Source organism: Odocoileus virginianus, unplaced genomic scaffold (genome assembly GCF_023699985.2).
Source record: "Odocoileus virginianus isolate 20LAN1187 ecotype Illinois unplaced genomic scaffold, Ovbor_1.2 Unplaced_Contig_20, whole genome shotgun sequence".
In the NCBI taxonomy this organism is placed as follows: Eukaryota; Metazoa; Chordata; class Mammalia; order Artiodactyla; family Cervidae; genus Odocoileus; species Odocoileus virginianus.
This window is the reverse complement of record NW_027224337.1, coordinates 506,995-534,891: the sequence shown is the minus strand read 5'-3', so window position 1 is coordinate 534,891 and position 27,897 is coordinate 506,995. Positions and strand designations below refer to the sequence as shown.

The following is a 27,897-nucleotide window of genomic DNA, read 5'->3' as shown; positions in this document are numbered from 1 at the left end:
TGTGCCTGGGTCAGCAGTGAATATCATTGCAAGTATATATTGAGACATGCACAAACACACATGCCTGCAACAGTTACAACCAATATTTCTTTTCTATGCCTACATATAGTCTATATGGTACTTATACAACTTTAAGGGGTTTCCCTGAAGACTCAGTGGCTAGGAATCCACCTGCAGTGTAGCAGATGCAGGAGACAAGAGTACAATCCCTGGATCAGAAAGATCCCCTGGAGGAGGAAATGGCAACTCACTCCAGTATTCTTGCCTGGGAAATCCCTTGAACAGAAGAGCCTGGTGGGCTGCAGTCTATGGGGTCTTAAAGAGCCTAAGTGACTAAATTCAAGCATACACACACATACACACAATTTGGGTGAAATACATTGCTTTATTAATTTAATCACAAATGTCAGTCTTTGAAGATTTTATGCCTTTATAAGTTGAATGAATTACCTCTGATTCGTCTTTTTTTTTAACAAATATACTCTGTACACGCTCCTGGATTTGCTTGGTCCTGATTCCATAAATGACTGGGTTGAGGGCAGGGGGAACAACTACATAGAGATTAGCCAGAAGGATATGGATATACTGGGGGATGCTATGACCAAAACGATGAGTGAGGAAGGAAAAGAGAGCTGGACCAAAAAAGACTAAGATAACACAGATATGAGAACTACAGGTATTTAGAGCCTTTAGGCGGGCATCTTGGGAAGGGAGATGAAAGACAGTATTCAATATCCTAGCATAGGAGATAATGATAAGAAGCACATCCAGAAACAATATAGAAATATTACCAAGACCATAGTAGACATTAGCACTAATGCTGGCACAAGCCAGACGCGCCACTCCCATGTGCTCACAATAGGTATGAGGAATGATTCTGTGTCCACAGTAAGGCAGTCGCAGGAGGAGAAAAATGATGGGGGCAATCATGCATAAACTTCTTAGAACTACCACCATACCAATCACACCAATAACTCTATTGGTGAGGATCATGCTGTACCTGAGGGGATTGCAAATAGCCACATAGCGATCAAAACCCATGGCAAGAAGTACTATGCTCTCCATGACTGTAAAAAAGTGGATAAAAAAGACTTGAGCAATACAGCACGCAAAGCACAGCTCCTGAAGGCTGAACCAGAAGATACCCAGCGTTTTGGGTATGGTAGCAGTAGAAAGACTCAGGTCAATCACTGACAGCATGGCCAGAAAGTAGAACATGGGTTGATGAAGGCTACGATCTATCCAGATAACAAGTGGAATAATAATATTCCCAATGAGAGCAATCAGATACACGACACAGAAGGGAAAGCCAAGCCAGATCTGTGCAACTTCCAACCCTGGAATCCCCAGCAACAGGAACGAAGAAGGATGTGACTCAGTGACATTGGGAGAAGACATTCTTCTGCAGGTGGCATGACTTTTAAAAATTGTTGATGATTACCATTGGAAAATCCACAGTTAACTGATATCTATAAAGATTAAAAATAAAAAATTCCCAAACAAAGGTTTGGTATTAGGAATAAGTTTTTCTAAATGTCTTTGATTATTTTTTTCTTTTTCAGTTCTCCATACATAATCCTAGTGACTCTTCTCACCTGTACCATAAGTATGAGAGTTGAGGTGTCAAATAGAATTTAACACCATTTTTCTCTAAAATTATGGGTTAAGAGTAGATAAATGCACTAACTCTCCTCTTCTCCAAGAAGTAATACTATTAAGCAATAATAAAATTGATAATAATAGCAATAACCACCACAATAATAACATCTATCTTGAATTGGATACCTACTATTCTTCAGACATTATTCTTACTGTTATGTGCTTATATTATCTCATTCAGTTCTACCCACAATTTTATGGCACAAGTTTTACTGGTCTTTGATTTATGAAAGTAAATGGTTTTGAGATGTTGGTTAACTTATACCATTGCTTACAGAGTTAATAATCATCAGAATCAAGATTTGAAATTAGTTTGGAACTAGATTTTGTGACATTGCAAACCTATATTTGCAAACTTGTCATTAGAGGTAGTGAAAGGGGGTAGAAAGAAAAATAAGAGATGAGGGAGAATAAAAGGAGTTGGATCAGTCAAAAATATCTCAAAGAAGAATAAATCTGAAATATTTACACTATCAGATACGCTCCTCCTAGGTGCCGTGAGTGCTTAATCTCCGGCCTTGCGGCTTAGTTTTTCTCTCGGTTTGGGCTCGAGGCCTCTGTCGCAACCATGCTCCGCCAGATCATCGGTCAGGCCAAGAAGCACCCTAGCTTGATCCCCCTCTTCATATTTATTGGAGCAGCACTGTATGTCACGTGCCTGGCATTGTTCAATCCCGATGTCAGTTGGGACAGAAAGAATAACCCAGAACCCTGGAACAAACTAGGTCCTAATGATCAGTACAAGTTCTACTCTGTGAATGTAGATTACAGCAAACTGAAGAAAGAAGGTCCAGACTTCTAAATGAAATATTTCACTTAAAGCTGCTTAGAATGAAGGTCTTCCAGAAGCCATCCGCACAATTTTCCACTTAACCAGGAAATATTTCCCCTCTAAATGCATGGAATCATGTTGGTGTATTGTGTTGAGGTTTACACTGATGAATAAATAGTCTGAAATTTTAAAAAAAAAAAAGGAATTTTCCATAAAGCTATGATATATCACAGTGTTACTGGCAAAGTAAAAAGGTAGAAAAAGAGACAATGGAACAGAATTGAGAATCTAAAAGCAGATCCACACAATACCTGGGGTCCAGATATCTAGATTTCAGATATCCCCAAGTAGGAATTTAAGATAAATCATCAAGAGGGACATGATAATCCATGAAGTTTCCTCTCAGAATGAAGTTCATTATTAATAACTTGTTGACTTCTTTAACTGTTGAGAGAAATGTGACATCAGATCTGCAATAGCTAAACTGCAAAGTTAAGGCACAGTTCCTAAGACTGTCCTTCCTATTGACACAAACTTCAAGTATACAGGTTTTCCCAAATTATACCCAGGTTCAATAGTTTACTAGAAGGACTCATAAAACTTACTGAAAGCTATGATAATCATGGTTAGAGTTTATTCTGGAGAAAGATTAAAACCAAATAAAGGAAGAAATGCTTAGGGAAGAGGGTGAGGTTTCCAAACATGAAACATCTATTGTCCTTTCACATAAAGTCAGGATGAATTACCCTCCTGGAACTGATATGTGGCAATGTGCATTGAGCCAGAGTGCCAACCATGAAAGCTCACTTGACCTTTTGTTTGGATTTTATATTGTGGTTTCTTTACATACACTTGATAGATTTTTTGCACACATGGTTGGACACCCATTGACTGATGCCACATGACCAAAATCTCCAATTCTGTTATATTGTTGGTCTTTATGGCATGGTCAATCCCCACACTCAGGTCTGGTTTGGCCAGCCCTCACCTTAAATAAAGACACTTCTATCAGATATGACACAGATTACTTCATGGAAGCCAAGAGCAAAGGCCAGACCTTTCTCTGGGCAAAGCCAAATTCTTTACTCACATCTGTTCGTTTAGTTCCAAAGATATTTTTTTTCACTATTGCTGTAGTTATGCTTTCCACTTCATGCTTCATATTGGGCTATGCCATCAAAACGTTAATTCAGGTCTCCAAATAATCAAGTTTGAATTCAGTTTAAGCCCTTTGAAATATAAAGCAGGAGAAAAAAATCAACAACTGATCATATTGTAGGCTTTTTTGTTTTACATTTTGGTATGTAGGGAGTCACTAAGTTCAAGGGGATTCAAGTTCATCATTCTAGTCTTATTTGCCAACTCAGCTTTTTTTTTTTTCACTTTGTGTTTCACTCATTATCATGGTAGTATGTGTAGGAAAAAGAAGCAAAAGCATATAATATTTAGTATTACTTGTCTTGTGGCATGAAATAGTCCTGAGTCTGTTCTTACTGGCCTTGTGACCTTAGGTAAGTTGCACTATGTTCTGTATTTTAATTTTATTTAGAAATAAGCACAGTCATGTGTACCTCATATTATTATTGAGTGGGATAAATGAGGGTATATAAACCTGAAATATTATAGGTGTCCAGCAGGTACTTTCTCTCCAACTTCTTCCCATGTTAGTCCTCCTGGTATCTCTCCCCAGACCACCGATATGTGCCATTTTATTCCTTACCCCAATACTTGAAGTCTTAACTTGATTTCTGTGAATCTGAATCCCAATCTTAGACCCGCATTATTCAGATCTATCACGGGCACTTACCAGATACACTGTCTTCTGTTGAAGGGGATCGTGTAGCAACTGAAAATTCAGTTATTAACATTTTTTTTTAGATCAGAGCCTTGATACATCCCAGGAGTAGCTAACAAATGTTTTTGTGCCTGTGTGTTGAGGAGGATTTGCAATGTCATCTCTAGATGCCTGGCAGTCTGAGGCATTGGAATTAAAACGAATAGGAATTCCCTTTGGTCATTGCTGTAGCTGAAGAGAAGCTCTAGGGAAATCTTAGGGATCTTGCTGCTTGTTATTTGGTCAACTGTCAATTCTTGCTGTTTTACAGAGTATTAGTGATCGATCATATTTAATCTTTTTTCCTTCCTTATTTCTTATCCTTTACTGTTTTAGGTCATAAAATGCTGGGACTAATCCTCTGGACTCTTTTTGGGCATCTATATAGCCAGAAATTCTTTTTTTAAATTGTAGTAAAATACACATAACATAGGAATTGACCATTTTAGCCACCCCAGTTCAATTCCTGGGTCAGGAAGATCTGCTGGAGAAGGGATAGGCTACTCACTCCAGTGTTCTTGGGCTTCCCTTGTGGCTCAGCTGGTAAAGAATCTGTCCACAATGTGGGAGACCCTGGGTTCAATCCCTGGGTTGGGAAGATCCCCTGGAGAAGGGAAAGGCTGCCCACTCCAGTATTCTGTCCTGGAGAATTCCATGGATTGTATAGTCCAGTTCAGTTCAGTCGCTCAGTCGTGTCCAACTCTTTGAGACCCCATGAATCACAGCATGCCAGGCTCCCTGTCCATCACCAACTCCTGGAGACTACCCAAACCCATGTCCATCAAGTCGGTGATGCCATCCAGCCATCTCATCCTCTATCGTCCCCTTCTCCTCCTGCCACCAATCCTTCCTAGCATTAGGGTCTTTTCCAATGAGTCAACTCTTCCCATGAGGTGGCCAAAGTATTGGAGCTTTGGCTTCAACATCAGTCCTGGTGGGCTACAGTCCATGAAGTCACAAAAAGTCAGACATGACTGAGAGACTTTCACTTCACTTCACTTCAACCATTTAAAGTATGCAATTCAGTGGCAATGGCAGAAAGTGAAGAAGAACTAAAGAGCCTCTTGATGAAAGTGAAAGAGGAGAGTGAAAAAGTTGGCTTAAAGCTCAACATTCAGAAAACTAAGATCATGGCATCCAGTTCCATTACTTCATGGCAGATAGATGGGGAAACATTGGAAACAATGGTTGACATGATTTTTCTGGGCTCCAAAATCACTGCAGATGGTGATTGCAGCAATGAAATTAAAAGACACTTACTCCTTGGAAGGAAACTTATGACCAGCCTAGATAGCATATCGAAAAGCAGAGATGTTACTTTGCCAACAAAGGTCCATCTAGTTAAGGCTATGGTTTTTCCAGTGGTCATGTATGAATGTGAGAGTTGGACTATAAAGAAAGCTGAACACTGAAGAATTGATGCTTTTGAACTGTGGTGTTGGAGAAGACTCTTGAGAGTCCCTTGGACAGCAAGGAGATCCAACCAGTCCATCCTAAAGGAAATCAGTCCTAAATATTCACTGGAAGGACTGATGCTGAAGCTGAAACTCCAATACTTTGGCCACCTGATGGGAAGAACTGACTCATCTGAAAAGACCCTGATGCTGGGAAAGATTGAAGATGGGAAGAGAAAGGGACAACAAAGGATGAGATGGTTGGATGGCATCACCAACTTGATGGACATGAGTTTGAGTAAGCTCCAGGAGTTGGTGATGGATAGGGAAGCCTGGTGTGCTGCAGTCCATGGGTTGCAAAGAGTTGGACACAACTGAGCAACCAAACTGAACAGAATTGGACTTTCATTCCAACATTTTTTATGATAGCCAAGATTTTGAAGCCATCTAAGTGCCTATGGATAGATGAATGGTAAAGAAGATATGGTATATGTATACAATGGAATGATACTAAACCATAAAAATTTGAAGTCTTTTCATTTGTGACAACATGGATGTATCTAGGGTTCATTATACTAAGTAAAATAAGTCAGATAAAGAACGACAAAAACACTATCATCTCACTTGTATGTGGAATCTAAAAACAAAACCAAGCAAAATGAAAGCAGACTCATAGATACAAATAACAATTATTTGCACTAGTTTAGTTTAGATTAAACTATTAGATTAGTTACCAGAAGGGAAAAATGTTGCAAGTGTTGAAATAGGTGGAGGGGATTAAGTACAAATCCCTGTTATAAAATAAGCCTTATGCAATATACAGCATAAAAAATATGGTCAACAATATTGGAGCAACTTTGTATGGGGACAGATGTTTACTAGACTTATTGCAGTGATTATATCATAATGTTGCAAATTTTCAATCACTATATAGTGTAGGATACCTGACATTAAGATAATATTGTATGTGAAGTGTATTTCAATAATAGTAATAACAAAGAATTCTTTGGAGCCTATTAACTGCATCAAATCCCCTAAAATACTATTGGGACTCATCCCAGGGGATGTGGGTTTTAAGAAAAGTATAAATACCTCCCACTTAGCATAATAAATGGTATGCCACGGGATGTTTCTTAGAGACCAAGGTAAGTTATATAATGGTTAGGCTGTGAAAACACCAAGACAAATGGGGAAAGTGCTTATGCCAAAATAGTATGAAGAGTTGGAGGAAAAGTGAAGGTTAAAAAAAAAAAAAGATGAAATAAGAATGCACACTCACAACCTCCTGAGGCTACTCGTTTACCTACATGTTCTTATACCTATGATTGTGCAAAATCTCATATGGAAAATGTGGAAGGAGATGCACCAATATAGCCTGCACTGATTTAGCTATTGTTTCTGATCTAGTTTGCAATTGTATGTGTGTGAATAGCAAGAGGGCAAGGACTGGTTTTCTCTATTTTCTAGAACTGCTTTTGAATTCATGAATTTGTTAATAAATGAATCTTAAAGCATAGCTCCGGAGAACAGATTTGATGAAAATAAGACTTAGGGCTAGGTTGATAAAGCATCTGAGAAAGGAAATAGCAGTATTACCATGAGGTTACAAAATTATGCCAGGACAAGAAGAAGGTATACACGCTTCTTGTGCTCATCAGTTCCGGGAAATGGGAATGTGGATGGTTGGGGTCTGCTGATGGTTGGTGGAATAGGGCAGAGTAAGTAGATACCATGTCAAAGAGATGGCTGCTGGAGAGCTAAATATACTCTCATGTAGAACTTTAAGTTAGAAGGTAAATGAGAGATTGGGACCAGTCTTAATTCTGAACTCAGAGAAATTGAAAGATATATGAATATATATTGAAATAACAGGCCAGTATACATTATAAAATGATTAAATGATTTGTTGATTTGTTAAGTGTTTACAGACTGGAAATGATGTTGACTTTGAGAGGAGGTAAGCATCCATTTTCAAATCCATTTAGAAAATTCACAGAAATAAGTGGAATAATTGGTTTTCTTGGGATGTAACTGTATTTATTTTCTAAAGTTTTGCTGTGTGGTGCCCTTAAGAGAGACTAAGACATCAGATGATTAAGAATTTGGTCATTAATCTACTGGATTTCTGGATAAGTTCATTGAGAGAATCTGTTATTCCTTTTTTATGTTCTTTCTGTCCACTGTGCTTTCATTTTCACTTTATTCTTACTCTTCACTCCATTTAAAATAAAACACATTTTTTTCTTTGGCTGAATAACAGTTCTGTGAATCTTAGCCTAAGCCTAACCACCTCCATGGAATTCTTCTGATCCATTTCTACACCAAAGCATTCTGTGAATACTTCTAAATTGAACTTACCATACAATTTCCAAATTTCATCTTTGGAGTTTTATCTCCCTTACTGCTCAGTGGCCTCATTGAAGGTATGTGGCCAATTTTATTCAAACTTGTATTCAAATTCCCTAATCTAGGTTGGTACACAGAGGACCTCTTAAGTACTTGATGGGTTAAATTGAGAGAGTACGTCTCCACTTGGGCTTCCCAGGTGGCCCAGTGGTAAAGAATCCACCTGCCAAGTCAGGAGATGCAGGAGACGCAGGTTTGATCTCTGGGTCAGGAATACCTCCTGGAGAAGGAAATGGCAACCCACTCCAATGTTTTTGGCTGGAAAATCCCACGGACAGAGGAGTCTGGTGGGCTACAGTCCACGGGGTCATAAAGAATTGGACATGACTGGCACAGATGCACCTCTCCACTTACCTTATATATTCTCACTAATGAAAGACAGAAAGCTATCTCTGAAAGTTTAACATTACAAAACTGAGAACTTCAACTGTCTTCTCCTCAGCCCTAGCAGTCCAATTTTACCTCACAGATATATTATATAACATAGCATATAAAAATATATATATTTCCTGAGAGAATCTCCCAAAGTATCAAATTAAAGGACACAACAAATCTTGACATGGGTCAAAGTCAACAGATGTATCTACCTTCTTATGCATTATCTCTGATGGATGCTTCTCAACTTTGACTTCCCTCAATATTTGAATATTCATAAATTTGAATCAAAACTTTCTATACAATGGCACACATCAAACTTTCACATTTTCTATGCAACTAGTTTTTCCCACAAAATCTTCCCCTTTTGCTTCAAATATTTGTTTATTATAACTAAGTTCAGAATTACCATGTATTCTGGATCAGTGCTATGAAACAAAATCACTTGATAATTCTTTTCAATGTCACTATAAGGAAGATATCCATAAAGACATGACCGCCAGGATAGAATCCTATTAGGAAGTAAGATTTAGGGTATCTAAAATGCTCTGCCCTCTCCCCATGGTTACAAGGCAGAAATATATTTGAAAGTTGCCTAGTTCAGAATATTTAATCTCTGCTCCCTCAGCTGGGCTGTATCTGGACAGTGTCTTTACTGAATGTGTTGAGTTATGAACTCTCTAAATGATAGGTTTATTTAGATTAGAATGATCTCTCAATTTATGTTTCGTCATAACTAAAAAAATACTCTGTCAAGTATTTCCCTCTCTTTGATATTATCCATTTTCCAAATTTGATGGGTACTTTAAAAAAAAATTATGATGAGAACTGAGTTGTTTATTTTCTAAAATAGGACATAGAAATTTCTTGCCCTGTTTCTTCTTCAGCAGTTCATCTATTTATGAAGTTTTTAAATTAATTTTTATGTGGTAGAATTTTTCATTCATATGTGTAAATAAAAAGAAATTGTTTCTTCTGCCCTAAAAAACCAGGCCATCTATTATTCACAAACACCACAAAAATGCATAAACATACACACGGGATTATGCACATTATATTTTGAGGGGTTTTTAGGTTCCCTAATAGGGTAATAGTTGAAATTACAAACAGCAAAGAAATCACCATACATCCTAAGCAAAAAATATATGGAACACTATCACATACATAGACTCTGGAATTTTATTCTTTTCACTTATTTCTGGCTATACTGCAGATTTTTAATTTTCACAGTGCAGAGGATATTATTCTGCCCTCTCTTGTTTATATCAGTTTTTTTTTATATTAGGGAAAGCAGTAATAAAGTAAGGCAATTTATATTCCTGATGCCACATGTTGCTCAAGAGACACTAGCAAAAAATGAGTGGGAGTATATTTAATCTTATTCCTTTTTAAAAAAATTTGATACAATTGATACATAGCATTGTGTTATGTTCAAGGTATACAAAGTGTTGATTTGATACATTTGTATATCACAATATGACTGCTGCCATCGCTTTAGTTATTGCTCCCCTCACATCACATAGGCTTTTTTTTGTGTGATGAGAACATTTAGTCTGTTAGCAACTTTGAACTATGTAATCAGTATTGCTGACGAAAATTATTTATCCTATTTTTTTAGCAGAAACAAAGAAAGATTAAAATGTTATTTTGCCTCTTAACAGGAGTGTGAAAAAATGGAGACACGGAGGAGGGATCACTGACTGGAAGCCAACAATTGTTTCTGATACGGACAACAGAAAAATTGTCACAGAAATGATGTGGCAGAATAATTGTGGCAGAAAAAATGTCTATGCCTAATAACACCCAGTTCCATCCTTCTTCATTCCTTTTGTTGGGCATCCCCGGCCTAGAAGACATGCACATCTGGATTGGATTCCCCTTTTTCTTTGTGTATCTTATTGCACTCCTGGGGAATGCTGCTATCCTATTTGTGATCCAGACCGAGCATAGTCTTCACCAGCCCATGTACTACTTCCTGGCCATATTGGACTCTGTTGACCTGGGTTTGTCCACGGCCACCATTCCCAAAATGCTGGGCATCTTCTGGTTCAGCCTCAAAGATATATCCTTTGGAAGCTGCCTTTCCCAGATGTTCTTTATCCACTTCTTTACTGCCATGGAGAGCGTTGTGTTGGTGGCCATGGCCTTTGACCGGTACATCGCCATTTGTAAACCCCTTCAGTACACCATGATTCTCACCAGCAAAGTCATTGGCATTATTGCAGGCATTGCTATTCTGCGGAGCCTGTACATGGTGGCTCCACTGATATTTCTCCTCCTGAGACTACCCTTCTGTGGGCATCATATCATTCCTCATACCTACTGTGAGCACATGGGCATTGCCCGTCTGGCCTGTGCTAGCATCAAAGTCAACATATTATTTGGTCTTGGGGATATGGCTATTTTATTATTGGATGTACTTCTTATCATTCTTTCCTATATCAGGATCCTCTATACTGTCTTCCACCTGCCTTCCTGGGAAGCCCGGTTCAAAGCTCTCAATACCTGTGGCTCTCACATTGGTGTTATCTTAACCTTTTTCACACCAGCATTTTTTTCTTTCTTAACACACCGTTTTGGCCACAACATTCCTCAGTTTATCCATATCCTCTTAGCCAATCTATATGTGATTGTTCCACCAGCCCTCAATCCTGTAATCTATGGAATCAGGACTAAGCAAATTAGGGAACGAGTTTTGAGGAATTTTTTTTTTAATGGTTAACCATCAGCAGCCTTAGAATGTTTAACAGTTCATATTTTCTCCATATGCTTATTAGTAGGGGGTTATTGTCTAAAAAGATAGAGGGCAGGGAGACTTAACAGTGATTATTGACAGTAATGACATTCCTTTGTCCATAATTCTTTTAGTTTAAGAATAATAATGAGTTTATTGATGATAATATAATCATCAGTAAGGATTATATCTTTTGAAAACTGTTTATAGTTAGATTGTTTGGTCAAGATAGCCCTGTGAAATAGTTACTCTATTTGCAAGTTTTCAAATGAATAGTTGAAAATTCATCTGAAAATTCAGTTGTTAGTGGAAGGTAGATTGCCAAGGCAGGTAGCTTTAAAATTATAGTAGTTTCTGGATCACCAGATGAAATGTAAAAGCAATAGAATAAAATCAGTAGCAGGATTTTAGAAATAATAACAATGATATTATTTAGAATCGTTGGTATTTATTCTTCTAGAAAATTTACTTATATTAACACACATATTTCTTATGTGAGTTCTATGATGTGGTTACTTTTAAAATTTGCATTTTTATATGAGTAAATGATGGATAATAAAATACTCCATAACAAATTATGATCATGATATTCACTGTAGAGAAACAGGAGAAACCATGCATTAGAAATGAAATAGGGAATTCCCTGGTGGTCCAGTGGTTAGAAGTCTGTGTTTTCACTGCCAAGGGCATGGGTTTGATCCCTGGTTTGGGAGCTAAGATTCTGCAAGTCTTGGGGCAACATATAAGAAGAAGAAGAAGAGGAAGAAGAATGGTACATAAAGAATGCCAGCTGCTGCTGCTGCTAAGTCACTTCAGTCATGTCCAACTCTGTGTGACCCCATAGACAGCAGCCCACCAGGCTCCCCTGTCCCTGGGATTCTCCAGGCAAGAACACTGGAGTGGGTTGCCATTTCCTTCTCCAATGCATGAAAGTGAAAAGTGAAAGTGAAGTTGCTCAGTCATGTCCAACTCTTAGCAACCCCATGAACTGCAGCCTACCAGGCTCCTCTGCCCATGGGATTTTCCAGGCAAGAGTACCAGAGTGGGCTGCCATCGCTTTCTCCCATATAAAGATTAACAGTGCATAATTATGAAAAATACATTCAGTACCATGAAATTAAAAGAGACTTACTTCTTGGAAGGAAAGTTATGACCAACCTAGACAGCATATTAAAAAGCAGAGACATTACTTTGTCAACAAAGGTCTGTCTAGTCAAGGCTATGGTTTTTCCAGTAGTCATGTATGGATGTGAGAGTTGGACTATAAAGAAAGCTGAGCACCAAAGAATTGATGCTTTTGAACTGTGGTGTTGGAGAAGACTCTTGAGAGTCCCTTGGACTGCAAGGAGATCCAACCAGTCCATCCTAAAGGAGATTAGTCCTGGGTGTTCATTGGAGGGACTGATGCTGAAGCTGAAACTCCAGTATTTTGACCGCCTGATGTGAAGAGCTGACTCATTTGAAAAGACCCCGCTGTTGGGAAAGATTGAGGGCAGGAGGAGAAGGGGATGAGAGAGGATGAGATGATTGGATGGCATCACTGATGCAATGGACATGACTTTGGGTAAACTCCAGGTGTTGGTGATGGACAGGGAGGTCTGGCGTGCTGCGGTTCATGGGGTCGCAAAGAGTTGGACATGACTGAGCAATTGAACTGAACTGAAATAAATATTTATGAACTTCAACACACGCTAAGTTGTATGTGGCTATTTGATGATACACAGATGGAAAGGGAGAGTCTTTTTTTTTTTTTTTTTAATTTTTTTTTGAAAGGAAGAGTCTTATGTCCTGAGAATCCCATGGTAGGAAAGTTAGGCTATTAAGGCCAAGAACATTCTGTTATAGGATTGTATATTACTTTATTTTGGGAGGAGCCTTTTGGAAAATTTGCAATAGTATCCAATAAATATTACAAATATTGCTCCAATATATTGAAGAATACCAAGCAACACTAGAAATACATTTGGCTTTTTTCACTTTCTAGAATAATCATGCAAAAAATTATTGCTTAGTCCTTAAAGCTGGTGTCATTTGAAATTGCATTCAAGAGGGTCTTCTACAGTTATCTCTTTTACTTCAGTTACTTCAGAAATTTTTACTTCTGATTCTTTTTTTTTTTTTCCAGTTCCACTTTCTTTTTATTTAAATAACCGAAGCAACAGCCTTGGCACAGCAGAGGGAAGCGGGTCGGGGTGTGTGGTTGTGGCAGCAGTGTGGCCTGATCGAAGGGTGGGAGGGAAGCAGTGACTGGGTCACACTGGGCTCCCCACACCCTTAAGTCAGGTTCAGCAGTCATGGCTGTATGATTGGGGGTACTAGAGTGGAGACATCAAACAGTGATGTCTCAAAGTCCCAGAGACCTCAGGGATGGGGGCTAGTCGCCTCCCTCAAGTGGCGGGGCCAGGGCATCCCAGTTAGGGGTCATGGGGCCCGGAAGGCATTTTCTGCAGCTCCAGCGGCTGCATTGGCAGCTGCGGTTCGCACCGCAGGGTTGGAGAAGACACCAGCTGCAAACTCTTGCTGGGCCTTCTGAAAGCTGGCACCTGTGCGGCGATACAAAGAGTGGATCCGCTTCAGCATGACAATTCCCAGCACAGCGATGCCAGTGAAGAACAGAGCAACCAGCAGCATGAGCACAGCTACAGCTGTGTTGACCTTCAGCACCACCAGGGCAGAGATCCAGCCACTGAACCCCCAACCTGGGATGCCAATGGCCTGGAGGACAAACAGAACATCCTGGACGAAGAAAATGAAGAAGAAAACGAAGAAATTGAATGAACTGTCACTCCTGAAAGCTTTGTACATGGGGCGATACCAGCAGACGAAGGAGCAGGGAGTGAAGAGGAGGATCCAGAGGATAGAGAGCCCAAAGCCTGAGCCATTGCTGGTCTCCACACAGAAGCTGGCGAGGCAGGCAAGAAAATTCAAGAGAAGAGCCAGAGTGCTGCACATCCAGAGGTAGTACATGGTGGATACTGTCTTCTGAAATTCTTGGGGGATCTCCATGGAGATGTCCTGGAAAAAGCAGGGCTGAACTGGGCAAAAAGAAGGTAGAGGGGGCCAATTGTTCTGTCGAGCAGCTGTGCCGCCCAGGGCAGCATGCTGGAGTTCTCGCTCCCTTCGGTCCAACTCCTCTGCCTTTCGGTTGAGCTCCTCCTGTTTCTTTAGCAGCTCAGCTGTGGCTGCTGCAGTTGAAGCCTGGGTGCTGTAGGAGCCATAGTTCTTGGGTTCTGTGGGGCTGAGTTTTCTTGAGGACTGCAAGGGTGGAGCTGAGGGCGGAGCTATCGGAACAGGGGCAGGAGGCTCATAGCTTGGTGGTGGCTCCCGGGTCTCAGAAGGGTTGTAGACTGTCAAGAGTAGCATAGTGCGTGCTGGGTCGATGCTGGATCACAGCTGGGTCCTGAAAGGGGTTGTCAAGCTCGCCAGACTCGGCGAAGGGGTTTCCACCGTCTCTGCTTTGAGCCATGTTTGCAACTTCGGCTTGGGCCACCCCCCGCCCTCCACGCCCCTGCCGCGGCAGTGGCGGCGGCCGCGGCTCTCTACTTCTGATTCTTCATCAGCTTATGAGCATGGACATTTTACTGCATGACCAGAAACCATCATAGAGAAATTAAAAAAATAGATATTGTCTTCCAAATCTTAAAGCTAATTTTAGCAAAAATGTAAACCAGACAACATAGGTATGCATATGTCATACTTGCTAAAAAAACTCCATAGCAACTACTAAATCTTTTGTATTTAAAAAATTTAATAAACCAAAAGAACATACTCAGGCAAATTAATAAACAGATATCAGATAAATTGAGTCAAGCTAGCCTATATATTCAGAACCTTCTGACTCTAGACAGGCAAGAAAGTTTTAGTCATCCAAATAGACATCAGAGGAGCTTACATTAACAAGCAAAAATAATACTGTCATATTCAGATATAAGTAAATACAAAAAAATTTTAGAACATTATCTACAGCAAATTGGGCCTTTGGAAAAATAATCACAGTTAGAAAAAAAAACTCAGCTATTTTCTCAGCATAAACTACATTATCTTGAATAGTATATTCATGAAAAGTGTCCAAGAATAGCCAATTTTCTTTCTGAAGAACTATATTGGAAGTCATACAGACAGACAACAAGACCTGTTCTAAAGCTATAGTAGTGAAGACCTACAATAAAGCATAGTAATTTGGAGAGTATTGTTTTGGTGCAAGTATAGAAAACCAGTCCAAAACCAGTCCAATGAAACTGAATAGAGAGTTCAGAAACATACCCACAGATACATGTCTGCATGAATTATAGGAGAGATAACATTGTAGCAAAAGGTGATATTTTCAATAAAAGATTTTGGATAAATTGGAGAGTCACAGGAAGGAACAGTGAATTTTTATGTTTATCTCAAATTATACAAAAAATCCTTCCCAAATGAATTGTATATGTAAACTTGAAAGGGCAAACCATACACCTTCTGGACAAATAACTTTCCAATAAGAACAGATTTTAAAGACACAATACATACACATATATGTGCTAACAATATGGGAAATATATAGTCAGTGTATATTAAAGTTAAGAACATCTTTTATCAAATAAAGCATATCAAATGTAATATTTTATCAAATAAATAACAGGGAGAATAGATAAACCAAATGCCTCATATTAAAGAATATATATATGATGCTTATGAATCATAAGAAAATGGAACACTACCACCTAGAAAACTTAGCAAAGGGTTTATATGGGGCTTTTGCACAGGAAGACGTCCAAATTTCTAGTGAGCATGAAAAGATGCACTGTTTTCTTAGTCACAAGGTAAATACATATAAAATCGCTAAGCAATTCCACTATATACTGACCATAATGGATAAAGTGAAAGACTCTCAAGAGTTGGACATGGCTTAGCGACTAAACCACCAAAGTACTAAATGTGTGCAACTAGAGTCCTCAAATATTGCTGGTGAGATGGTAAATTGGTAAAATCACTTTAGAAAACTATTTGGCAGTATCTCAGGAAGCTATCCTTTGCACCCCAATCCACTCCATGATCACAAACACAGAGTGTCTTTGTTTGATGTTCATATCTTGAAAAGTTGTTTATGTTAAGTGGGTATTGTCTTGGTTAAGATATTAGTGCCAGTCCAGTGAGCCAATGACAACTGTTAACTGCTTTTTTCTTTCTCTGAAGAAAGTCAGCTACATAATTCTATACTTATCCAGGCTAGACACAATGCATAATCCTTCTGTGATGTCCACATTACACAAGTAATGTAATCCACAAGTAATATTTTCCTTTGTAGTTTTTATTGTGCCAACTTCCAAGCCCTTTCTAAAGGAAATTAGGTTAGAAAGCAAGAAAATGTACAAGTTTTCTGAGTTTCTGTAGCTCTAAATTTAACACTATACAGCTTAATTATTTGCACATTTATAAGTTGTTAGTGGGGCTTCCCTGGTAGTTCAGGGAGAAAGAATCTGCCTGCACTGCAGAAGACAAAGGTTTCAATCCCTGGGTAGGGAGGATCCCCTGGAGAAGGAAATAGCAGCACACTCCAGTATTTTTGCCTGGAAAATCTCAGGGACAGAGAAGCCAGACAGGTTACAATCCATGGGGTTGCAAAAGAGTCAGACACAATTTAGCAACTAAACAACAACATCCCGTGGTTAGTATTGTCTATGCAACCAGAATATAGGCCTCAAAGGGAAAAGATTTACAGATTAAACCTATATGACCACATACTTAATCTTTTTTTTTGGCCATGTGGCATGAGGGATCTTAGTTCCCTAACCAGGCATGGAACCCACACCCCTTACAGTGGAAGCATGGAGTCAACCACTGGACCACCAAGAAGTCTACAGATACTTAATTTTAAATAAGTGTTCAGTGGCTACTTGACTTCTAGATCAAGGCAAAGATATTTCCTAGAAAAAAAGTGGCACAATAATTAGAGAATATAACAGCCTTGGGGGACCAGATAGAAAAATCATAGGTTGCTTCAGATATTATTCTTATAGGACTGATGGCAAGGGAATAATTAGAACTATTGGGTTGTGAGAGAACTATAAATACTTGGAAATTGGGAACCTACAGGGAGAAATTTGAAAGTCCCAAAGGTTTCCTTTGCCCATGTCCTTTTTTATGCCTTTAAACCTGTGGTAAGAACTTATGAATTAATTTTCTTTGGTGCTTTCATACTGTGCAGCCCCAGAAGAGTAGCTACTCCCAGTCTGGGAGAAAATTTTCCATCCCAGTAAGCTTTTCTCTTTGGACCACCGTTATAGTGCTGAGACATGCTTAGAGCATTTATTAGTCTGGACTGTACATTTGTTTTTTAATGTTGGCTATTCCTGAAGCTGGTAAGTTGGTGCTATAGCTGTGGCTATATGTATTTGAACATATAGATTAGGAAAGTATGGACTTGAATCTATTGATTTAACCCCCTCACTAACTTTACATATGAAATTAATTTGGAGGAGATAAACCAAAATACTTTACATTCTTATTTCTAATTGATATAATTGTAGGTAATTCTGTGTATTTTGGTGTTTTATTACTTTTTTGTACAAGTATTTCTAATTTTCATGAAAAAAGGAATAAAAGGAAAAAGGTAAACTTGTTATGATACTGCTAAATTCTCTCTCCTCCTCTTCGATCTTTTCTGTCCCTTTCCCTTACAAATTCTGGCTTCTTTGTTTCTTTCTGTATCTCTTTCCCACTCCTCCCATTTCTAATTCTCTCTTTTAGTTTAATTCTACTGAACTTTGTGATGCTACAGGTTATTTTGGAGTATTATTTTCCACTTAATATCCAAAAATAGACGTTCTAAAATTTTTTTCAAATCAAGCCAACACATGAAAAAGAGCCTCAATATGTTTAATTACTTCCAGATTCCAAATAGTTTGTAGTTTCTTAAAAGCATACAATGAAATTTCCATGCTGATTTATACATATAAGACTCCTTGTTTACAAATATATTCATTCTTGATTTAGTCTTCCATATTATCAAGCAAGTTTAGTGTTAAATGGACTTACGTGGTGACTCACTAGTAAAGAATCCACCTGCAATGCTGGAGACATGGGTTCAATCCCTGGGTTGGGAAGATCCCCAGGAGAAGGGAATGGCTACCCACTCCGTCATTCTGGCCTGGAGAATTCCACGAAGTGTATAGTCCATGGGGTTGCAAAGACTCAGACATGACTGAACCACTTTCACTTTTTACTTCAGCATTAAATATATAAGCTGTATATAAAACACACAACACTAGCAGGTGGAGCTGGTGGTAAAGAATCTGCTTGCCAATGCAGGAGATTCAAGAGACAAGGGTTCGATCCCTGGGCTGGGAAGATCCCCTGGAGAAGGAAATGGCAAACCACTCCAATATTCTTGCCTGGAAAATCCCATGAGCCTGGTGGGCTACAGTCCATTGGATCACAAAGAATTGGACACGACTGAGAAACTGAGCACACAAAAACACATAACAGTTGAAATAATCAGTTTTTAAAATCACATCTCTTCTTTCCTGTAAAAGTAGCTATTTGTAGAACTCAATCATTACTTGCTCTTCCAATCTATTTATTACTTAAAAAAAAAAATTAGGGTCTCCTTTGCTGCCCTGTACATACACACAGATACAAAGAACACACTTTTGAATTTAGTGGGACGAGAGGCTGGGATGATTTGAGACAGTAGCATTCAAACATATACATTATCTTATTTAAAGTAGATAGCTGGTGGGAGTTTAACCTATCACGCAGGGCAACAAAGCTGGTGTTCCATGACAACCACAGGGATGGTGTGGGGAGGGACTTGGGAGGGGGATTCAGGAGGAAGGGGACACATGTGTGCCTATGGCCAATTCATGTTGATGTATGGCAAAACCATCACAATATTGTAAAGTAATTATTCTCCAATTAAAATTAAAAAATGTATTAGAGTCAAATTTGGAAAAAGTAAGATGATAGTCTCTCTCCCAAATTATGAACATGTATTTATTTATTTATTTAGCTATCCACCTCTTCTATTTGGTATAGAATGGGAAGGTGAATCTCATTTGAGTTGAAATATATCTGATATGTAACGGTTGCTTCTAAACTAGGCTGGTTCAGTGTTGTGCAAAAGAACAATTTTGATCTTACAGACTCTTTTATCCAGGACTGAAGAATACCTTATTGAACATCTTTCTAGTTTTAGCACTGTTATTGAGATTTTGTTGTTCATTGTATATAGGAATAAAGATCTTTTAGAGTGAATAAGAATCTTTTAGATAGGCGACATGCAGGATGAGCCTGTTTCGCAGCAATTTCCCCCCTATTTTTACTTTTAATTTATTTCTGTCCTACATAGCGGCCTCCTGAATTGCCTTATTCAGGAGATTTTGATTTAAGATCTCACAATCTTAAACAAGTCTTTGGCATCACCCTTCTGCCCCTTGTACAATTCTGTTCAGGCACTCTAATATAGAATAAATGACTTTATGCTGAAAACAAGTTGACATTGCAAAAGATTGAATAACTCTGATTTTTGAAAATTTACCACCATGAAACTATATTATTGATGTTTTACTGATGTATTAGAGTAGCAAAATAGTCAGGAGATCCCATGAGAGAACAAGTTATGCAAGAACAAAACTACCAGTCACATATTACTTCCTATTTTTGATTGTCATGATCACCTGTTTTTATAAAATTCTCCCTAGACTGTCCTCTTTGTATTTTCCTTTTATTACATCACAGGCCCATTGATAGCTTCCTTGTCAGGAAAGCCTCTGATCAGAGTTCTCTTCCTTATGTAGTCAGAGTACCCTTTTTTTTAGGATTATGGTTTTCTTTTTCATTTCTCCATCCTTAACTGCCAGATATACTGTATGATATCTGTTACCATTCTTCTAACTTGAGGCCTTTTGACCAGGAGTCAAAATCAATAATTACCTACTCATTCAGTCTTTTTGTAAAAGAAATGTTTTGAGTCACAGCTATCCACCAAATACTGTGCTAGAGAAATAATGATGAACAAAACCACTTCCTGGCCCCTGTTACAACTCTGCATGAAGCTTACAATTACATGGGAACTTGGACATTGATTAAATAGGCATACAGAGAGCTATGGAGTAGATTTACAGGGTCCTGGGGGAGAAATATTACAAGTCAACACTGAGCTCTGTGAAATGTTTTTGAGCATGAGTAACTAAGAGACCTGGGAGATTAATGGGAGGGTGATGCTGGTTCTTCTTTCTCTTCCTCATATCAGTCTTGATGTATATACCTTATGACAGGTATATTTAGATATTTTAGCTTCCTATCTTTTCTCTTGAAGGATCATGCTTCTTTTAGTCTTAGAATCTTTTACATAGATTTCCTAAAATCTTAAGGGTACAGTGTACTGTGATGTCCCCTAACTTCCTTAGCTTCAAAGAAGAGGTCAGGTCTCTTATTATTAAAACTATTTCATTCTCTTCAAAGAGAGAAGAAAATCTGTTCTTCATGGATTATAATTAAGAACACGCTCATATTTGTTTCCCTCTTCTTTAGAGATGTGTATTTAGACTAATTATATTAAAATTTGCAAGAGGTAGTATAGAACAAGGAAGAGTAATTGGAAGAGACTGGAGATTGCTAACCACAGGTTAATGTAGCACAAGAAAAAGATTGAAGAACTGACTACTTAGTTTTAAAATAAGCAAATTTGGGCAGAATGCTGGGAATACCAGAAGGACAGAGAGCTGGGTGACTGTAACAAAGCAGTTTTGTTGTGAGGATGAAGACCTGCACCTGCAATTCAGACTAAAAGAAACCACAGTGAGGTCCCATCTCACGCCAGTCAGAATGGCTGCTCTCAAAAAGTCTACAAACAATAAATGCTGGAAAGGGTGCAGCGAAAAGGGAAGCCTCTTACACTGTTGGTGGGAATGCAAACTAGTACAGCCACTATGGAGAACAGTGTGAAGATTCCTTAAGAAACGAAATAGAACTGCCACATGACCCAGCAATTCTGAGGAAACCAGAATTGAAAGAGAAACATGTACCCCAATGTTAATCGCAGCACTGTTTGCAATAGCTAGGACATGGAAGCAACCTGAATGTCCATCAGCAGAAGAAGGGATAAGAAAGTTGTGGTACATATACACAATGGAATATCACTCAGCTATTAAAAAGAATGCATTTGAATCAGTTCTAATAAGGTGGATGAAACTGGAGTCTATTATACAGAGTGAAGCAAGTCAGAAAGAAAAGCAGCAATATAGTGTATTAATGCATATATATGGAATTTAGAAAGATGGTAACAATGACCCTATATGCGAGACAGCAAAAGAGACACAGAGGTAAAGAACAGACTTTTGGATTCTGTGGGAGAAGGCAAGGGTGGGATGATTTGAGAGAATAGCATTGAAACATGTATATTACCATATGTGAAATGGATCGCCAGTCCAGGTTCGATGCATGAGACAGGGTGCTTGGGGCTGGTGCACTGGGATGACCCTGAGGGATGGGATGGGGAGGGAGGTGGGAAGAAGGGTCAGGATGGGAAATACGTGTACACCCATGGTTGATTCATGTCAATGTTTGGCAAAAACCACTACAATATTGTAAAGTAATTAGCCTCCAATTAAAATAAATAATTTAATTAAAAAAAAAGAAATTCACTTACTCAGAAATCAGAATCAGTCTTGTTCCCCCATATATCTGAATAGCAAGTAATATAATTTGTTTGAAATTTCCCTGTAAGACTGAGATAAATAATTTTAAATACTTGTATAATGCTATTATTTTAGAATTATTCTCTTCCTTCATATAACAATGACAATATAATAATAACACTACTCATGTTTCTAAATCCCAATTAGAAACAAAGTTGGAAATGTTATAGGTGTTTTAGAAATGAAGTGAGCCCAGGTTGTTGGTGTGAGAAAATAGGGGAAAAATGGGAAGCCTGAATCATTCAGTCAGAGCTTTAAACCTGAGTCAACCTCGCTAAAAGAGAGATGGTTTTATATCTAAAATTAATTTCATAGCATTGAATTTTGTGAAGTCAGTGACCTTATAAGGTAAGGTCCTATTTCAAAGAATAAAGCACATGTCTTCATACATTGATGACAAAAGTAAGAAATAGCACAAATTTAGAAGCAAAAAATACATATGCTTAGATTTTTTGTATTAAATTTTTAATTGTAATATAATTGCTTACAGTGTTGTGTTAGTTTCTGCTGTATAACATGAATCAAATATATAAACACATATCTCCCCGCCCTTTTGAGCCTCCCCATCCCACCTCTCTAGGTCATCACAGAGGACCAAGGGGAGCTCTGGGTGCTATGCAGCAGCTTCCCACTAGCTATCTATTTCACACATGGTACTGTCCCTATGTCAGTGCTACTTTCATAGCATGTTGAGGAAGAAATATATGTCATATTAAGTACTGGGGGAAAAAGTTAGTTGATTCCAACTGGAAACCCCCAAGGGCATATGTTAGAGTAATATTTCTAGTTTTTAAGAAATCTGAAATCTATGATAATGCAAATGCTCACAAATTGTAAACATTTATCAGTAGGATATGAATGTGTGTATCTTCTCTCCATTTATAATTAACATTTCAAAAGTTAGAGCCTAGTATAGAATCTTATATTAACTGATTTGGTCTAATTTCTCACTAAAACTAATTTAGATTATTTTGTCCAATGTCTCAATATCCGTTCATTTCTTAAGGAATATTCTCCTTCATGTGCCATATATAGCAATGAAAGTAAATGAGAGGAAGAGAAGTCTGTGGAATAACATGCTCTTTCTTCTCTATTTCTAGAGAAAGTGTACATACTTATATATCTTATCGTTCTTCTGCAGTATTAGCAATATTGATGAGGCATTGGGAAGCCTTATGTAGAACTAAAGATTGCTTCAAATGAGTGGAGCATGACCATCAAAAACCTTTGCCAATATGTCTCCAGCCAATATCTCATGGATTCACCCCCCATCTTTCCTGCTGTTGGGAATTCCAGGACTGGAAAATATGCATGTCTGGCTTGGCTTTCCGTTTGGCATAGTGTATCTGATTGCCCTCCTTGGGAATGTTACCATCCTCTTGGTCATCCAGACTGAACATAGTCTTCACCAGCCCATGTTCTACTTTTTGGCCACCTTGGCTCTCACAGACCTGGGCCTGTCCACAGCCACTGTTCCTAAAATGCTAGGCATCTTCTGGTTTAACCTTGGTGTGATTTCCTTTGGAGGATGCTTAACCCAAATGTTCTTCATACATCTGTTCACAGGCTTTGAAACATTCATGCTTGTAGCCATGGCTTTTGATCGCTATGTTGCCATTTGTCACCCTCTTCGATACAACATAATCCTCACCAACAGAAATACCTGTATGATTGTGGAAATAGGAATTTTGAAAAATTTGGTTTTTGTTTTTCCACTTATATGCCTCCTTCTAAGGCTTTCATTCTGTGGACATAATGCTATACCCCACACCTACTGTGAGCACATGGGCATTGCCCGTTTGGCCTGTGTCAGCATAAAGGTCAATATATTGTTTGGATTAATCCTTATTTCTCTGATACTTTTGGATGTTATTTTGATTGCTATATCCTATGTGAAGATTCTACATGCTGTCTTCAGACTCCCGTCCCGGGAGGCCAGACTCAAAGCTCTTAATACCTGTGGTTCCCATGTGTGTGTCATCTTAGCTTTCTTCACTCCAGCCTTTTTCTCCTTTATGACTCATCGATTTGGACACAATATTCCACGTTATATCCACATCATCCTGGCCAATTTATATGTGGTTATCCCCCCTGCTCTTAACCCCATTATTTATGGGGTAAGAACCAAGCAGATCCGAGATCAGGTGGTGACAATATTTCATTTTAAAAAAGTTTGACTCTGAACACTTGATTTGAAAAGAGCCTTGAAACAATTTTCTTTTCCATCCTTTAAAAATTAAAGTGTCCTTAAAGTTTTATGGAGAATATGCTTTACAGAATATGATATCAAACATCATATTGAGAGAGTCAATTCCTAGGCAGGTTGATAAGAAGTCCAGGGTTCCTGAGGAGGAGAAAGGGGTCTGGGGCTCTCAAGGAGGAGACAGGGGTCTGGAATTCTCAAGGAGGAGGAAAGGACAAACTTTTTTTTTCTCTACATTCCTTAGTCTTAGTCACATAAAATGTTTTTTTTTAAGCCCGGAACTGATGATTGCACAACAAACAACTCAGTTTAAACTCTGTAATAAAGAAAGTGAAGCCACTCAGTTGTATCTGACTCTTTGCGACCCCATGAACTGTGGCCACCTTCTGGCTAATCCTGTTATCTTAAAATGTAAATTATGGGAGTGGGTCTAGTAAGATCTTTACAACCTTGAGACATTCTTTTGATTTATTGTAATAACTAATTAAAAAGCATATAACTCCCTTGCTAACACTAGCAAGGGGGGAATTCTCCATCCCCCTTCTGATGTCTGTGTCAGAAGCTTCCTCCCTCCCTTTTTTTACTTTAATAAAACTCTGATACACAAAAGCTCTTGAGTGATCAAACCCTGGTCCCGAAGCTAAATCTTTTTGGCGATCACGAATCGACATCGTTCACTGTAAGCTATCAATATTTCCTTATTTATGTGCAGTATCAAATTGGAAATAAATTTACAGAGCAATTATTAGTCCCTAGACAAAATTTAAATTTTATTGTTAAATAGTTTGGTGTAATTTATTTCTGTAACAGATATTAAAATCATCATTTGAGAACTAAGTCTTAATGCAACTCAAGTAGTATTAAATAGTCTCTCTATACAGAATTCATTGATTATGATAGAGGAGTGCTGTGCTGCCAAGAACTGTCTTACCTGTAATGGGTCTAACTAGACAATGCTGCAAGATATGAGTTCCTGAAACACTAATCAAAGAATCTGAATGCAACCTTTTTGTTTCCATGGTAGAGTTGGTTCCCATGAAAACATAATCATAAGGTAGAAAAAAAATTAACAAACAACATAGGCACAATTTTGTATTCAATTTCATGCTTTGTAATAGCAACTGAAGCAATTATACAGAAGTAAAACAATTCAAAGGGCTCATAAGACTTTACAGGATATACTCATTTTAGGCTCTAATTAAGATCAAGGTAAATAAAGTACAGCAGGAGAAAGAAACAGATTAGCAGGTAAACAGAAAGAGATTGAAAATATTTAGGCACAACAGATGACTTGTCAATTGTACATACTGAACTTCATCTTTGTTTTGAAGCACCAAAAAATGCTCAGACAATTAGTGTATGTGTACTCAGTCGTGTCCGACTCTTTGCAACCTCATGGATTGTAGCCCACGAGGCTCCTCTGTCCACAGAATTTTCCAGGAAAGAATACTGAAGAGGGTTGCCATTTCCTTCTCCAGAGAATCTTTCCAACCCAGGGACCGAGCCTATATCTCCTGCATCTCCTGCATTGGCAGGCAGATTCTTTACCACCTTGCCACCTGGGAAGCCCATAGTTTTACCCAAGCCGAGGCACATATCTACTGAGAATCTTTTAAACTTTACGGTTTGCATAGAGAAATCTGGGGTTTCCAAAGCATGGATGGGCATCATCCAATCAATTGAAGGCCTAGATAGAACAAAAGACTGACCTTCCTTGAAGAAGTTCTGCCAGGTGTAAGAATATCTATTCCAATTATGCGTTCTGGAAAAAAACACAGAAGAGTTTCAGAGACCAAGTGGGCCAATGTGGGATGGGCCTGTGTTAAAATTTCATCGCTTATCTGACTTCCTTCTTTGACTGTATGGACTTTATAAAATATATATAGATATATATTTTTTCATGATATACTACTAAGAATATAAAAAATGCAAGTCCCAGACTAAGAGAAAATACTTGCAACATATATATCAGACAATGGATTTGCATGCAGGCTGTATGAAGAACTTTTTCAGGCCATTAATGAAAAGACAGCTCAATTTTAAAAACGAAGATAAAGTTTTAATAACTATTTCACAAAAAGATTACAAATGTTCAATAAGCAAATGAAAACATGCTCACTACCACTGGTCATTAGGGAAATGCAAATTGAAGACACACAAGATACCATCATAATCAAAATTGTTAAAATTAAAAAGACTAGCCATACCAAATATTAGCAAGGATGTGAAGCAACCAGAACTCTCATATATTGCTGCGCATGTGTGCTAAGTCACTCAGTCGTTTCTGACTTTTTGTGACCCCATAAACTGTAGCCCACCAAGCTCCTCTGTCCATGGTGATTCTCCAGGCAAGAGTACTGGAGTGGATGGCCACAGGGGACCAGTCCCTGCGGGGGACCTTCCAGACCCAGGGATCAAACCCAAGTCTCTTATGTCTCTTGTGTTAGCAGGTCGGTTGTTTACCACTAGTGCCACCTGGGAAGCCCCTGGTAGCTTGATGTAAAATGGAAGGCTTTGGAAAACAGTTTTGTAGTTTTAAAAATATTGTTTAACATATGCCTATCAGATGATCTAAACAATATGCTCCTAGATGTTTACCCAAAGAAATTTTTAAAAAATAGCTGCACACAGATATTCATAGAAGCTTTATCTGTAATAGTTTCGAACTGAAAACAAACTGTTGAACCTACAAGATTTTAGTTTTCTAACATAATGGCATAAGGGAAAACAACCTTTTAATATACAACACTTCATGAGTTTTACAGCACCTGTTTGGCATACTTTGGTTAGTCAAGAAATGAATTAAAATAAGAATACAAGATGGTGCAAAATTAATGAGCACTAACTAAAGGAAAATGATTATTTCCATTTACATAAGTACAGTCATCATAAATATTACTAGACATTGGATATGTTTCCTAAAACATAGATACATATTTAATGTTATGATCCAAAAATATTTAAATGCAAATAAATAATTATAAATAAATAAATGTATCCACTGAACATACTTAGAAGGCTAATATTTAATGTGTCAACATATATCTTTGTAAGTATTTGGAAAGTTTTGGTACAACATCCTATTCTAGATCATTAATTTGATCTTTAAATCCTTACTGGTTGTGCCTGGAGACTTTGTGCATAGACTTTGCTATGCATATTTGTTGTTGCCTTTTATTATTATCTAAAACAAAAATAAATAAATAACAGAAGAAATAAAAATAAAACTTTTCCTATCCAATTGGAGAAAACAAAAGCAACTGGTATCAATATTCTAAAGAATTGCTTACTTATTTTAACAAGTTAAAATAATAACACTAGAACTGTATGTTTAATAGTCTACTATTTATTAATTTTAATTAAGGTATAGTTGATCTACAATGTGTTAGTTTAGGTGTACAGTAAGGTGATTCAGTTATATAGACATGTATCAATATATCTAATTTTTCAGATTCTCTTTGTTTATGAGTTACTGCAAAATATTGAGAGTATAGTTCCCTGAGTTATATATTAGTTCCTTTTAGAGTGTATTTTTTGGAGAAGTTTTAGATTCATGAGAAAATTGAGTGGAAGATACAGAGATTTCTCTTATATGCTCTGTCCCCACATGGATAGTCTCCTCCATTAAACATCACTCACCAAACTAGTAACATGTGCTACCACTGATGAACCTATATTGACACATCATTATTTCCCGGGGTGAGTGAAGTTTACATTAGGATTCACTCTTGGTACCGGTATTCTTCATGAGTTTGGACAAATGTACAATGACATATATTAACCAAGGCAGTATCATATAGGGTCTTTCCCTGCCCTAAAAATCCTCTGTGCTCCTGTGTTA

General features: G+C 38.0%; 3 protein-coding genes and 2 pseudogenes across 3 annotated transcripts; 3 read left to right on the top strand and 2 right to left on the bottom strand.

Annotated features, from left to right (window-relative positions):
* Positions 1 to 393: 393 nt before the first annotated feature.
* Positions 394 to 1,398, bottom strand: LOC110149220 (olfactory receptor 52E8-like). The gene has a single exon (XM_020911608.2). It carries the CDS (start codon positions 1,396 to 1,398, stop codon positions 394 to 396), a length of 1,005 nt encoding a protein of 334 aa, XP_020767267.2.
* Positions 1,399 to 2,145: 747 nt separating this feature from the next.
* Positions 2,146 to 2,606, top strand: LOC110149214 (cytochrome c oxidase subunit NDUFA4 pseudogene; annotated as a pseudogene).
* A 7,550-nt stretch (positions 2,607 to 10,156) lies between these two features.
* On the top strand, positions 10,157 to 11,162 carry LOC110149221 (olfactory receptor 52E8). Its single transcript, XM_020911609.2, has one exon. It carries the CDS (start codon positions 10,224 to 10,226, stop codon positions 11,160 to 11,162), a length of 939 nt encoding a protein of 312 aa, XP_020767268.2. The 5' UTR covers positions 10,157 to 10,223.
* Positions 11,163 to 13,279: 2,117 nt separating this feature from the next.
* On the bottom strand, positions 13,280 to 14,684 carry LOC110149222 (secretory carrier-associated membrane protein 3 pseudogene; annotated as a pseudogene).
* Positions 14,685 to 23,088: 8,404 nt separating this feature from the next.
* Positions 23,089 to 24,030, top strand: LOC110149231 (olfactory receptor 52E8-like). Its single transcript, XM_020911617.2, has one exon. It carries the CDS (start codon positions 23,089 to 23,091, stop codon positions 24,028 to 24,030), a length of 942 nt encoding a protein of 313 aa, XP_020767276.1.
* Positions 24,031 to 27,897: the final 3,867 nt, after the last annotated feature.

Excerpts from the sequence above, each read along its gene's own strand:
- LOC110149221 (XM_020911609.2), top strand. The coding sequence starts at position 10,224 with ATGTCTATGCCTAATAACACCCAGTTCCATCCTTCTTCATTCCTTTTG.
- LOC110149231 (XM_020911617.2), top strand. The coding sequence starts at position 23,089 with ATGTCTCCAGCCAATATCTCATGGATTCACCCCCCATCTTTCCTGCTG.
- LOC110149220 (XM_020911608.2), bottom strand. The coding sequence starts at position 1,398 with ATGTCTTCTCCCAATGTCACTGAGTCACATCCTTCTTCGTTCCTGTTG.